At 37.3% G+C, this 15,156-nt stretch overlaps 1 protein-coding gene across 1 annotated transcript; it reads right to left on the bottom strand.

Annotated features, from left to right (window-relative positions):
* Positions 1–664: 664 nt before the first annotated feature.
* LOC139761403 (geranylgeranyl transferase type-2 subunit alpha-like) lies at positions 665–13,844 on the bottom strand. The gene is made up of 10 exons (XM_071685545.1): positions 13,710–13,844; positions 12,196–12,306; positions 11,461–11,579; positions 10,462–10,652; positions 9,254–9,453; positions 7,225–7,325; positions 6,319–6,490; positions 4,651–4,876; positions 4,224–4,352; positions 665–2,479 (listed from the first exon to the last, which is right to left on the bottom strand). The coding sequence occupies exons 1-10, from the start codon at positions 13,710–13,712 to the stop codon at positions 2,046–2,048; spliced, it is 1,686 nt and encodes a 561-aa protein (XP_071541646.1). The 5' UTR covers positions 13,713–13,844; the 3' UTR covers positions 665–2,045.
* Between the last annotated feature and the right edge of the window lie 1,312 nt (positions 13,845–15,156).

Below are 15,156 nucleotides of genomic sequence, written 5' to 3'. Positions count from 1 at the left end.
ACCTGAACATGCATGAGAGGGGAAAGCATGCATAGGACAGTTAACTGGAAAGATGCCCTTTACTGCAATGACGTGCTGACACTGGACTGACCCAGGGCAGCTGGAGAAAACCAAGGAAAGGTCTGTAAGCCTGGTTGTGGATTTGGTATATTACACATGACAGAGAATGGATGTGTGCAAATGAGGCCTTTCTTCTGTTCCTAGTTCTAACTCGCACACGTGAGAAGCAGTAAACGAGTATAAAACAAAGACATTTTATATGCAACTGCTTCAATAAAAATCTATACATTTACTAAACCAGACCGATATGCTTTCAAGGCAGTGAAAAATGTTTTCTAGCTGAATGGCAAGAAACTTTGAACAGAGGTAAAGAAATGAATTTCATAATTCTAGCCACTCACCTATAAGCCTAATGAAACTTGTTCAACTATAAGCTTAATCAAACTGGTTAGTTCAATCCATATTTTCCAGCTTCTGTTTTCTTCTGATGATTATAGCTGAGCTGATATCACTATACTCGTTCAACAACGACCACTTGAGTCTGGCACATGCTCTTAGTCTCTTTACAAAAGTAAACGTTGGCACATGCTCTTTGTCTCTTTACAAAAGAAAATATTTTCATACCTGAAGTTAAATCATACATAAGGGCTAGAGGTACAACATGTCATTTTATAGATTTATTATATAATCAAACATATAAAATACAAGTGTTACAGGACTCTGCCTGCTCAAGTTTACACCACAGGTGAAAGCCACCTTTGACGAGGCTGCATCATTCAGAGTACAACCTCTGCAAAGGAGTAAATTTCCCTGCCACTGGAAGTAGTCTAACCTTGAGCATCAAGAGTTTAGAAAGGTTCTGGGTAACACCATGATTTTTCACAGAAATTGGTCCTGGGGGAATTATAAATAAATATATTTAAAATAAACCATATAAAGATGTACAAAAAAATTAAAGAAAAACGGACCTTTCTGATGTAACCAGACTTTTCCTGCATGTATTTACGCTGAGGCCGTACCATGTCAACAGACGAAAATGAGCAGTCTCATCAAGGAACGTCTCATGACAAAGTAGTCCAGCTTTTCCCAGCTCCTGATGGGAAAGTCACCTTGAAGCTGCAGGAGCCCCATAGAAGGCATCATGGAGTTCCAAAATAATAATCTTTTCGCCATAAGAAATAATGGCCTTGCTCTTTCTAACCGATCTTGACTTTATCTTTCACCTTAAAGGAGTGGTGGCTTTGCCAAGAAATGCCATCACAGAGGAGGGTTTTACGCAAGAGTGACTTGCTCAGGTAAACTGTAACAAATGAACTTGTACAAACCTTGCCTGAATGATGCATCTCTTTACATGTTATAAATGCAAAGGTCCATCCTTGGTATATAGTAGTAGTAGGTAGGAATATCAGGTGAAAGCATCTGGTATAAGCAGTATGTTGGAATATTAGGCACACACATAAGAAGCAGATGCTCGGAGCATCTGGCACACTGCACTAGAGTTGCCCTCTGCCAGTGGCCTAAGAAACGGCACTGGAGTTCATCAGTTTTGGAGACATGCTATGACCACCCCCCCCCTGAGGGTGTTCTTAAAGGGAATGGGCATCAGATATGTAGACAGATATATTTATCCATAGGTAATGGTGCCCTCATCTTTTTTTTTATTCTTCCCAGTAAAACAAAGATTCATCCCTTATTCCAGTGATAAAAATTATAATTCTTCAATTTGAAATGTGCCTCAAAATAAATTACCTGTCCTGAACCCTGAACTGTAATTATACATCATGAATTAATGAGTAACAATTAAGTCTGATTATGCCGTATAAATTTCCCGTAATCTAGGTGTTACTTGTAATTCACGATTAAGTTTCTCTTCAATTGAAACTAACGTAACTTTATAAAGCCTTTGTGCCAACTTTAATAAAAACTAGCGTTATCCTCATGTATCCATGAACAAATACTTAATACCTCTTCATATTTATCACTTCAAAAATAAAAAATATATATTATATAATTAGCAGCTATAACTTTAAACTAAACATTTTACCTTACCGTAAAGTTAAGGACTTTAATTGATGTAACACTTTACTCACATTTTCTTCCATGTTCTCGTCTCCACATATGGGATTGGAGTTTATAAAGAGTTCTCTTAATGCTGGCAGCATCTGTAGCACTTTCAGCTGCTCTACATCTTCTATTTTGTTGTTTTTTAAAGAAAGTGTTTCAAGAGCAGTCACAGCAGATATTGGAGCAAGGTTCCAAATCTTGTTATCATCCAGGATCAGCACTCTGCACGCAACAAGGTTTCTCAAGGGAGAAATTGATGTGAGATCATTACAGCTCAAATCAATGAAGTTTATGTTTGCAAGGAGGTGGCTAAAAGTAATTCTGGTAAGACTGCTACCAGAAAGCTTGAATTTACTTCCAATTTCTGCTGTCATCCTATGATCTTTAAGGGCAGTCTCCATTGCCAACTTACTTTCTGAAAGGAACATTAAGAAAAATTAAATACCCACGTTTTAGTGAATTCTCAATGATTTTTAGTAAAAAATCTTTATATTGATAATCAATGTCCTGTTTCCTTCCCAATATCTATGTCACATCTGCCACTGTGGTCCACAAAATGTATGAGACAGTCCAATCTGTACCTACGGATGTCACAAAAATGTTCTAAACCTACATAATTTTCTCTGAACATTTAAATAACTGATGAATGAGTGTTCAGAACTTAGTTTACCCTTTTATAAAAATACTAAATGGGAATGTTTAAGACCAATGTTTGTGCCACATAAAAACATTTACCACTTTATCACTTCTTCCTTGCAACTATCTGAGCTACTATCTTGCAGAAAAATGAATATATTTTACCATTTTTATAAAAAACATAATGTTATCAATTTACCTGTGTGGCAACCAAGCTAAAATGATAATATAATGCAAATGGTTTTTGCTTTGAGCACCAGAGAATGTTGAAATGTATAAAGACAAATTCATTTAATATCTATGAAGCTGGTGTTTGCTTTGAAGAATGTATGTGAGAAATACTTAGAAAAGCAAATGGATTTGTATGTAGCATTTATGGATCTGGAGAAGGCATATGATAGAGTTGATAGAGATGCTCTGTGGAAGGTATTAAGAATATATGGTGTGGGAGGCAAGTTGTTAGAAGCAGTGAAAAGTTTTTATCGAGGATGTAAGGCATGTGTACGTGTAGGAAGAGAGGAAAGTGATTGGTTCTCAGTGAATGTAGGTTTGCGGCAGGGGTGTGTGATGTCTCCATGGTTGTTTAATTTGTTTATGGATGGGGTTGTAAAGGAGGTAAATGCAAGAGTCCTGGAAAGAGGGGCAAGTATGAAGTCTGTTGGGGATGAGAGAGCTTGGGAAGTGAGTCAATTGTTGTTCGCTGATGATACAGCGCTGGTGGCTGATTCATGTGAGAAACTGCAGAAGCTGGTGACTGAGTTTGGTAAAGTGTGTGGAAGAAGAAAGTTGAGAGTAAATGTGAATAAGAGCAAGGTTATTAGGTACAGTAGGGGTGAGGGTCAAGTCAATTGGGAGGTGAGTTTGAATGGAGAAAAACTGGAGGAAGTGAAGTGTTTTAGATATCTGGGAGTGGATCTGTCAGCGGATGGAACCATGGAAGCGGAAGTGGATCATAGGGTGGGGGAGGGGGCGAAAATTTTGGGAGCCTTGAAAAATGTGTGGAAGTCGAGAACATTATCTCGGAAAGCAAAAATGGGTATGTTTGAGGGAATAGTGGTTCCAACAATGCTGTATGGTTGCGAGGCGTGGGCTATGGATAGAGATGTGCGCAGGAGGATGGATGTGCTGGAAATGAGATGTTTGAGGACAATGTGTGGTGTGAGGTGGTTTGATCGAGTAAGTAACGTAAGGGTAAGAGAGATGTGTGGAAATAAAAAGAGCGTGGTCGAGAGAGCAGAAGAGGGTGTTTTGAAATGGTTTGGGCACATGGAGAGAATGAGTGAGGAGAGATTGACCAAGAGGATATATGTGTAATGAAGCTGGGATATAGTATGCACTGCTGGATATACATATTTTAACATGAATCCATATTTAACAGATGAGCAGTTGCAATTCAAAAACTTTTACTTCCAAGTGTAATACAATTTAAGAACGTGAAATTGTACTGATACAAGACAAAAAATGCTAAATGAATTGGGAACAGTATCATTAAGTTTTACAATGGCGAAGTTTCAGTCACTTACTCATATCTGCATAGTATTTGTTACGTAGAGGGTCTAGTTTCTGCAGCTGAGAAAGATAATTATCAATCTCCTCATGATGTGTACGTGAGTCAAGGGCCCACATAACATCTACTAAAGTTAGTAGCACCCCTGCAATAAAGGTGATAATAAAAATCTCATAAGGTTATGTATTCCTAAAAAAAAAAAAATGCAAAACCAATGTAAACAAGTCACAAAAGAATATGGAAGGAAAAGATATATAGTCATATTTGTAATCTTAAGGGGTTACCAAAATGCATGAATGGGTAGGGTGGCAGGTGATGATATAATTGCCGGATATGGGTACCTAGCACGTAAGAACAGTGAACAGCTTGTGGAATTTTGTACTGAAACAGGACTGTCAATTGAGAGTTCCTGGTTAAGTAAAATAATACTTGACAATACTCACATTTATTATATGGATCTAACTCATCCAAGGTAACACAGTTTTCTTTCACCTCTTCTAGCATTGAACGTGTCATGTCAGACAGTTCCTCACCGCAAACCTCGAGTGATGTAACCCACTCAATAGTATGGGTTAGCCCAGGAGTTATAGACAGAGTTTTGCACATGGAGTCATTGATATTAACTGTGATGCTGTGAGCCTCGGTTGACAGTAGTTCTATTTTTGTTACCTAAAAGGAAATGTAAAAACTATAATTCATTATAACTTCCCAGATTAATGGGAATTGCGAGCCAATCCAACACATATTCAAAGTCATTAACAATATCAACCTATCTCTAGAAGTAAAGAGGCACAGTCACAAAAAAATCACACTCTCAAACATTCTTTAAATGGTGTAGCATGCAAACACTCATTACTCGTATGAATGTAGCTTCTGTATAATTTCCATCTAATTTTCAACTAAATTCTCCAGACAACCACATGGCCATACACTTGAGTTTATGGATTTCCTATATCATGATAATTATACACAAATCTGCTGCAGCAGAAGCAGTGAAGCTAAAAACTATTCTTTTCACTTATCTAAAAGTCAAGTTGATGCACTTCGTTACAATACGCTATACAAATCAACACATTGGGGAAATATTTAGGAAAAGAAAATAAAAGTTAGGAAATTCTATGCTTAATCAAAGTATATGGCAAAAAATTGAATAATCATTACTTCATTCCTATTTAATGTGGCAGATCAGGAATGTACATGTAGCCTCTGTACATCACTCACACATCCTCAGATAATGATAAATAATTCTTTACACTTGCAGCAGATATGAAAAAAGTTTAATGTGTTTGTTTTCGTTTTCCTTTTCATAACTGATTGCAGTTTCCCGAGTTAGCAAGGAAGCACAAGGTACAGACAAAGAAAGACCACATCCACTCACATCCATTCTCTAGCTGTCATGTTTGATGCATCGAAACCAAGCTCCCTATCCACAACCAGAACCCCAAAGACCTTTCCATGGTCTACCCTGTATGCTTCACGTGCCCTGGTTCAATCCACTGACAGCACAGTGACCCCTGTATACTGCATCATTCCAATTCACCCTTTCCCATGCATGTCTTTAACCATCAGGCAAATTCAGGCACTGATCTCTCAAAATCATTTCCACTCCTTCCATCTCCAATTTGGTCTCACCATTCTACTTGTTCCCCCACTTCTGACACATATGTCCCCTTTGTCAATCTTTCCTCAACTTGTTCACCCCATAAGTTCAAACTTCTTCAGCTCTCTTAACTACACCCTTTTTTATTACCACACCTCTCTTACCCTATCGTTACTTAATCAAACCAATTCACACCACATACTGTCCTCAAACATTTCATTTCCAACACATCTACCTACATACACCCTCATCTATAGCCCACTGCTCACATCCAACCAACATTCTTGGGACTACTTTACCTTCAGATACACCCATTTTTGTACTCCCTGATAAATTTGTTCCCTTTTAATTCACAACATATAAGATGTGTGCGAGTAAACAGGGAGGTAGCACTGAATGATAAACCCCATAAAATGGAGATGGGATACTTAAAAATAACTAGATACTGCATGAACTAAGCCAATGACAAATCAATTAAGAAACACTCCTACCCATGAGAATCTATGCTCACCCAAACACTGGAGAAATTTTCATTATTTGGTGCGTACCACAACAAGGTTTCATCATACTCGGCACCATCAACTTTAACCTTAGGAACATCTTGCTTAGGCACTGGCTGGGAGAACACACAAATAAGAGTGCCAATATCATCGTTACAGTGCATATAACCAACCTGAAGCATCCTGAAAAACAAACACATGAATGCTATTATTAAAACTTTCTAAAATCTGCTGAAGAAACAAAAACCTAAATATATCTTAATAATTTCATCATCTAAGACCTGCAGAAGAAACTGGTCCATCAAGTCATCTCTGCATTTTAGATACATTACCCTAGTTTGCCTGAGAATTCTAATTACATAAATAAATGTTTTATCCTTTGCCTGAAAATTATAATCGCTTCCAAAGTCAGCCAAGTCCCCTCTGAGCACTGGTTCAGTTCAATAAGGGCCTTTCACATATTAGTAGTCTTCATGCTGTTAGCTACATGAAAATGCAATCTCTGATATTTTCTTGTTTTGTTCATCTCTCCTTCCACTGTTAGCTTTCAAAGACAGTGTGGAAAATTCTGTTCAATTTAGTTTAGTAACCAGGGATAGGGGCCTTGGTTCCTCTCGACATCTCCCCATCCCCCTAGTCTGAAACTCAGGAAAGGGATATATTCATGGTAAACACTGTGTTCTGCATATTACAATGATTATCATGAACAGCATTATCATCTGGGTCCATGCACTAATGTCTGTACCAAGGCACATTTTCAGCCTTTCCCAACATAAAAGAGATTTCCTTTAAACAGATATACTTCTATATAATTCCATGTGCTAGACAGTGATTCTCATTTACTAATGACCAGTACTGAAAAGCTTCAAAACTAAGTCTAACAGATAGGCTGACCTTTTACCATCTTCAGAACTCACCTTGGAGTTTTTTCCTGTCTGTTGACAAGCCATCTTAAAAAGAACCATGGACTCTGATCAGAAGGATCAGTGAATACAGCCTCAACTACAGTCTGCAGTTCCTGAAAAAAAAAAAAAAAAAAATGTTTTATGACTAAATCAACCCCTTCAAATAAATTTCTCCATATAAATGCCAGTTGCAGCTCATATAACTGCAACCTTGGTATTAACATAGCTATTAATATTGCAAACTTGATTCCCATCAACATGGAGCAGATCACATGATAATGCACACATGCCTATTCACGATTTTCACATACTATGTATATGAGCACTTGTGCAACAAAAACCAGTTTTGAGATAACAAAAACCATTCACAGCTTAAACATGAGCAAGCTAAGAGTGGTACAGCTTTCAGGTTTTGCCTGGACATCAATATGACCACAAAATCTCATGACAATGAGATAATGTGGAATCAAAGGCCAACCACCATATTGAATCTCCTACGACCATCTTTCTTCATCCAACCCTTTCTCTTTACATAATGCCGCTTCCCTCCCTCTGTTCTGCAAGCATACTTCAGCCATAATTCTCATGAGTTGTCTCTGTGCGTCCTAGCCCTAATGAACTATGGGAGTGTGCCTCTAAGCTAGCTTAATCTCTCTAAAACCCCAACATCTTCCTCCTATCTGGAAGTACACCATGGAACAGACCATCCCTAAGGAAGAAGACCAAACTAACCTTTCCAGCTAATGCCCCATTATTCTCACTTGTGCTGCCTCCAAAGTCTTTGAAACTCCCGTAACTCTCACTTACTTATATATCAGAATTATTGTCATCTTCCTTCTAAGCATCAAAACTTCTAATTACATGGGTTATAACAATTATCTGACTCGCACACTTACCAGCTATCACCTTTTACTCATCAAAATATACAGTTCCTTTTATTCTACACAGACTTTTTTCTTTACACATTTCAGTTCAAAAATGTCTGACTTAACTCACAAACCATAAATGTGGGAAATAATCACACTATAAATGAATAATTACAGATCGTAATTACATTGTTCAACTGGTGCAGTTACCATTTGCTATCCTCTGTTCATTTCACTCTACAGTACGATTTATGATCGCAGAGTAATTCTTAAAAATTCCCTTCAGAATTGTCTTACCTAACTATAAAACCAAAGCTGTTGTTATACTCATGAACTCAAAATTATTGCTACATCAACACAATACTAGAGATATCAAGGGAAAAGTGAGAACTGGTCTGGCTGAGCCACCCAAGCCACTGTAGCCTTATCCTCAGTGTGGAAGAGTTAATAGCCAAGGAGGCTCCAAAAATCCACCCAAGCTCTTCGTGGAGAGAATCTAAACATTCTTAAATTAATCTAAGGAGCTTTAATATTTTGAAAATAAACTAGGTACAGGGGGTTCCTTAGCTATGACCTGGTTAGGTTCCCAGACTCTGTTTGTAAGTTGGTCAGTTTATAACTCAAAAAATAAAAAGGAATGCATAAATTAGAGTAAATACCTATACCTGACTGTAATAATGTAATAGATATTACATTCCAAAGTACATACAGTTAACTGAATATCATATTAAACAACTCTGAGTGAAAAAAAACTGCAGCTCTGCTGTTCTTGAAAAAAACTGCAGCTCTGCTGTTCTTAAGTATAACTGATTATAAATCATACTATCTAACTATCTATATCTCTGATATCTGTTCTAACTGGAAATCCCTCAAAGGGGTGGCCACGGCAACAGAGACTCCATAACCAAAGAACTCCACTGCCGCTTCTTCGCCTTTAGTGCCTCACTCTTAACAGGTCACTAGCAAGAGGCAAGTTAGTGCAGCGTTTGCAGAGGCCCCTACCTAATGTTCCTCACAACTACTTCAATCTCATGCATTTTCTTATACCTCCTCATCTAGATTTCCTAAAAAAATGACACAGTAAGTTCTCATATCACTGTATGTAATGTATAGCCCATTCACTAACAACTTTATACACCAAAATCTCTTGGTAAAGCACAACACAGTAACATTACCTCAATAAGTGCATTCTCTGATATAGGATGTGGAGTATTTGGTGGTGGGGGATGAACCACGGGTAGCAACTTGGAGCGGTAATGCCATGCAGAATAATTGCTGAGGTTGTGCTCTATTAACTGCAAGGAAAACTTTAGTTCATCCTCTGGTTTGTGATCACTTCCTGCCACTACAAATCTTCGGTAATCCCAGCAATGAACTGAAACATCAAATAAAGCTCGTCTGTCATTTGCAGTCTTCATTTTACACTTCCTGAGGATTATTATATATAAGCAAGCACATGAACTGTACTAAACAAGCAGCTAACGACACAAGCAACTTATGTGGTTCACAGAATAACACTCCACTATCCACTTCAAAGAAGTCAGCTCTGTTTAGGATTTCTTATCGCATTACAAAGCGGCCTTAAATATTTCAACTGATAAAAGCAGTAGAGAAACAATTTGTTCCTGTGCCTGTAGCACTGAAGAATAGCAGAAACCTCTCCTGCCAAAAGACAGGAGATTGAATAAACTTAAATTCAAACTACTAAAGAGTGCGGTCACTTCCTCTCAATCACCAAGACCACACTTGTTATAGGCTGAGTCAATTGCTGGCTTAGATGACCATCAATCAACCTTGTCCTTCCAAACTCCAACTTACTAACTCCTTATAACTACACATAAATCATCTGAAATGCATCATGACATGGCACAAATGGTAAGTGGTGTATGTATATGAGAGTTGAAGAGGTTTTGCTGAAATGGTTAGGAAGTGCAGAGAGGATGACCTTTAGGGTGTACATGTCAGAAGTGGAGGGAACAAGGAAAAGGGGGAAACCAAAGATGAGGTGCAAGGACAGAGTGAAAGATGCTACGAATGTCTAGAAATTGAACATGTAAGGGGATGTAAAGTGTGGAGGAAGTGGAGTGAACAGTGGCAATGTGGTATATAAAGGGCCTGACGTGCTATCAATGGACTGAACCTAGGCATAGGAAGTGGTCAGGGAAACTGGAAGTAGACAGGGGGGGTCAAGTTTTGGTGCATTATATATTACTGCTGAGAATGGATGTGATTGAATGAGTCAATACCTTTTGTTTGCTTCTGATGTTACCTCACAAGCATCAGAAATGTGAATAGGTATGAAACAGACAGATCCTTTCGTTAATGTTATTAAAGCAACTTGAATTATGTAAAGCTCTTTGATATGCCTCATAATAATACTTACAGTTCCTTTCATCTGCTTTGAGATACTTGTCACAAAGTGCTATTTCAGCTATCCAAGGGGGTGAAGGTAAGTTCTGCATAACCCAGCAACGGTGGTGCCAGGCCCCATAACTTTTGTGGTTTTTCATTAAACAACTTTCTACTGCTGTCATTTCTCCAGTAAGAAGTTTTTCCCATGCCTCTTGGTCATCTCTGAAAGGCATGAAAACTTTTGTGTGTAGACAAGGAGAGCAGAAAAAAAAAAAAACATAAATAAAAACATTAAATACAATGAAATAATTTGAATGAAGCACTTTACTAGCCAGTGACATCTAAACATCCTAAAGTTAATAAATTTTTCTATCATCAAAATGATAAATGACTGCTTTGAATCACTCAAAAAAATAGCATAAAATCATTTGGCTCTAAAACATATTCCATATTGATTAAATCTGTCCCCAGTATTAGTACGATGGGGTGTATAACATTCCATTAGACACATCCTTAATGCAAATGCAGCGTGTCAAAGTGAAACACAAACTTCCATGCTAATGTAAGCTCTTCTTACATTTCAGCTTACAGTGTTTCATGCAACTGTGTACCAGCAGTTTATTACTGAGCTATTGTGGCTAGAACACACAAATATTGCAGTTAACAGTACACAAATGAGCAATGTGGCTGGTATCACATGTGACAGATTCCCCAGTCCTAATAAATCTATTAAAAGCTGGGTGGACTTGGGAGGGGATGGGGGAATTCTAAATTTGGAACTAACATGACTCACACCAATAATATTGAGCTTTGTCGTTAAAATCTCTAACCATAGCACTACCCCACCATAAAGTACATTAAGAATGGTCAAGAAATATGTCTGACCAGAAGGGAGTAACACAAAATCATGAAAACCAGTGTCTACAGGAATTCAAAAGATACTCTTCATGCAAACAGCATATCTGATACAGATCATTAAAGTTAACTGATGTATCCACAACAAATGAAACCAAGTATTTTATCTACTGACCCCTTCATGGCAAGGAGAATCTCTCTTCTGAAGTTCCAAAGTGTGGTAGCATCTGGATTGGCTGCTAAAAGCTGAGCAGTTATCTTTAGTCCTTCCTCATCATGAACCCCTGAAGATCTCTGTGAAGCATGGGAGTCTGTTATCATACAACTGTAAAAAACAATATCACTTCACATCTATATTTCATGGCTCATCTAAAAATGACCAGTAACCTCACATAGAAGAGACACATTCCAATTTCCAAGGAGTAGTGGCCAGTGTTCCTGACCTTGACGCATTCAAAGGATTGAGCACATACGTTTGAATTATGTCTTCCCATATCCAAAAGGTTTTCTCCTTATAGCATATCATCATCAATCATTCCCGTGTCATATGATGCTTAAGACAGCAAAAATGCTTGAAGCATCTAAGATACAATTCTGCTGGTTAGTTTAACTGACTCATGTGCAAATAAGCTGCTATTTACAAAAAACATTGGAGACCTGCTTCAGCAGGTACTCATAGCTAATTAGAGACATCAAAATACAGTACAAGTACATATAACATAGGCAATTACAAGTAATGTTTTCACTATTGTATGGCAAAGAATCAAGGGTACTATATCTGAGTGTAGCATACAGAGGGAAATCAAATGGTATTAAAACATGAAAACAGACTAACTGACTTAGGGGAAAAAAATAAACTTCTGATGGCAATGGTAAATCAGTTCCTTATCTCATAACAAGTACGCTATACCTTTTCAAAAGCTTTCGTAATACCACCAAGATACAGTTTTCTCTTTTCTTCCCTTTCCTTTTGCTTCTCTGCTGCTTGTTCAGCTGTTGTCTTTATCTTAAGTCGTCCATGCTGTAAAGATACAATATATTAATCAAGAGCAATATACCTGATCCTTCCCTGAGACTGGACAGCTATCATTTGTAACTATTTTTTATGTGGCTGAGAATAATACATGTTTGCATTAACTAAATAAAATTACTTCCATATAAGAAAATGCGTACATTGTTGGATGACCTAAGTAGAGAACACATACATGTATCAACTGGTGAGGAATGCGAAGAATTACACAAAGAATATGAAAATAATAGTAATCGAGTTCATACTATATCTTACAATTTTGTCTCATATTTAAGTGAATCATTATGTGGGGGGGAGGGGGACTCTGTCAACAATTTTCCTTTTTTTTTTAACTCAAATTGATACAAAACCTCCCCTAACTATGCATCATAAGATCACACATAAATTTAGCTCTCCCACTCTGAAGATGATAGATATCAAGAGCGAGTAACACTATCTAATACATAAGATGACAGCAGTTGAGTAATACGCAAGTAGGTGGAAAACTTCAAGAAATTGTCAGATTCTAGAAATCAAACTAGTAGAAATACACCAGCATTAATGAATGCACTTGTTTTGCTCCCCTCCCCCCTTGGTAACCCCAAGCGATGACAAAAGTTCAACGGAAGTGGATGATATTTGACAGACCTATTTGTATGGAAGATGACGCCCTCAGCACACAAACCTTTCAGCTACAAGGGGTAAGCACAGAGCTCTAACGATGCCATTTTTCGCGAAACACAATGAAAAGCAAATTTCATCTACGCTGGGATGCTAGGTGAGATTTCCACAAGTTCTGTAGATTTCTCAAGTGTTTCACCTACATCAGAAATAATTACCCACTCCCCCTCCCAACCGCACACTGTCTCTGAACTTCATAGCCTTCCCTACTATCTCCCCCCCCCCCTCAGCATTTCTGGATGATGCATCATCATTCAAGTGCCCTTCAGAACCACCCCTTCAGCTAGGAATCCACTTCTATGATTACCCTCCATTTTTACTACGGGTTATTTCTCTCGAGATCCTACAGGAAAAACATATCACCACACGCTGGCTGCCTAAGGTAAGTTTCCCAAAGATTTCTAGGATTCTGTTGACTTTTAGGAGTTATACATTTTCCCTAATCTTCACTGTCCTCCCAACCATCAGCATTATCTATCGTAATTACTAAACCCCTCCCCCCCCCCCAGGCCAGCCCTATCATCATCTCTACACACAACATTATTATTACATAAATACATCATCTTCCATAGTCCTCAAGTCTCACTAGATTTGACATCATTTCTATATCAATGTCAACAATGTTTACTATGGCACCACACATACACAGACACTTGAATCCACAACTCACACGAGGAATGACTGACACACTAATGATCATACAGAACCACACTTAAAAAAAAAAAATGAATTACCATCGCGAGAATATCCTTTTCGTTTCAAATTTCAAGCACAATCTGTAGAACAAAGTGAGGCAAGGTCAATAATATAGTTCATAACACTTAACTTCTCCTCGCCTCTCTCAGCTGACCGACTGACCGCAAGTCATAACAATCAATTATTTTCACCAGTTATTTTTTCCCCCCCCCTAACAGAGGTTAACTTCACCAGTTTCAATATAATTAATATATCACAAATACATTTTAAATAACTATATATACTTCTAAATTTGAATACTTTGAGGCCGGTAATATTTTTTTTATTAGTTATAGGAGAGTTAAATGACATTTAGTGTTGATGAAGGTGTAATTACATACCCTTGTCCAATATTAAGTTCTTTACATCAAATTCTAAATGATTTATTATATATTACGCTATTATCTATACATTTCGTTATTGGGACATCGATCTATGGCATAAAAAGGTACCTGGGAACCCCTCCCGAGATATGAGAGATTAATCATTACAGATATAATCCAAGACGATGATAGTGCAATATAATGTAACTCCATCACTTCATTAAATATGTGGAATAATGTAATCTTATTACATAGGAAAATAGGGACATGATGAACATATGATACAGCACAATATCATGAAATACAGCTTCGTCGTCACATAATATAAATTACAGCTGTAATAATCTTTTCATTTCTATTTATCTCCTCGTATTTTAACATAATGGCGTCTAATGTAATTCCATATAGACCTCTTATTATCTCCATTTAGAAATGAACATTTGAAGGAACACATTTTATTCATCAAAATACACAAGGGACCTGATTTTTACTTAAAGTCTTGCCAGCTTTTTCTTTAAAAAGAATGAAATAAATGATTAAGCTCTGATTTCCACATTAGAATTCAGTGAAGTTTATTATTTAAGTTTCATCCATCTAAAATGACTCTGCTTTCACTTATGTGTTCATTGTTCAACTCTCTCTCTCTAGATATTACGCAACATATCACTAGTTATCTAATGTTACCTCATACCTAAACTGTTTCAACTGATATATTTACATATCTATATTCATACTGAGTATTTGGGTATCCATTGTGTACCGCATTTATAAAAGCTGATGTCCTGTTCAATGTTTGAAAATGGTGGCGGGGTCGATTTTAAAGATAGCTTGGTCATATGTAAAAGGGAGTCGAAAATAGAGTCGTCTGGCTTTCATTTAAGGGAATGGTACCTCGAAATCTCAAAATATCCATAGATATGTTCAGGTCTCCTAGAAATCACATCAGAAATGAGATAGTAGTCCGTCATAATGCGTTTAAGAGTCAATGTAATCTACACCAGTTGTTGATATGATGATAAAATGTATAGTTTTGTGCCGTAGAAGGTTTGGGTATTTTTATCTAAATTATATATACTTTTCTAGTATTATTTCATCATTCTGTTTACCATTTAAGTCCCTCTCA

The sequence above is a fragment of the Panulirus ornatus genome, chromosome 40, assembly GCF_036320965.1.
Source record: "Panulirus ornatus isolate Po-2019 chromosome 40, ASM3632096v1, whole genome shotgun sequence".
Lineage (NCBI taxonomy): Eukaryota > Metazoa > Arthropoda > Malacostraca > Decapoda > Palinuridae > Panulirus > Panulirus ornatus.
Note: the sequence above shows the minus strand (reverse complement) of the source record. Positions and strands in the feature narration are given on the sequence as shown.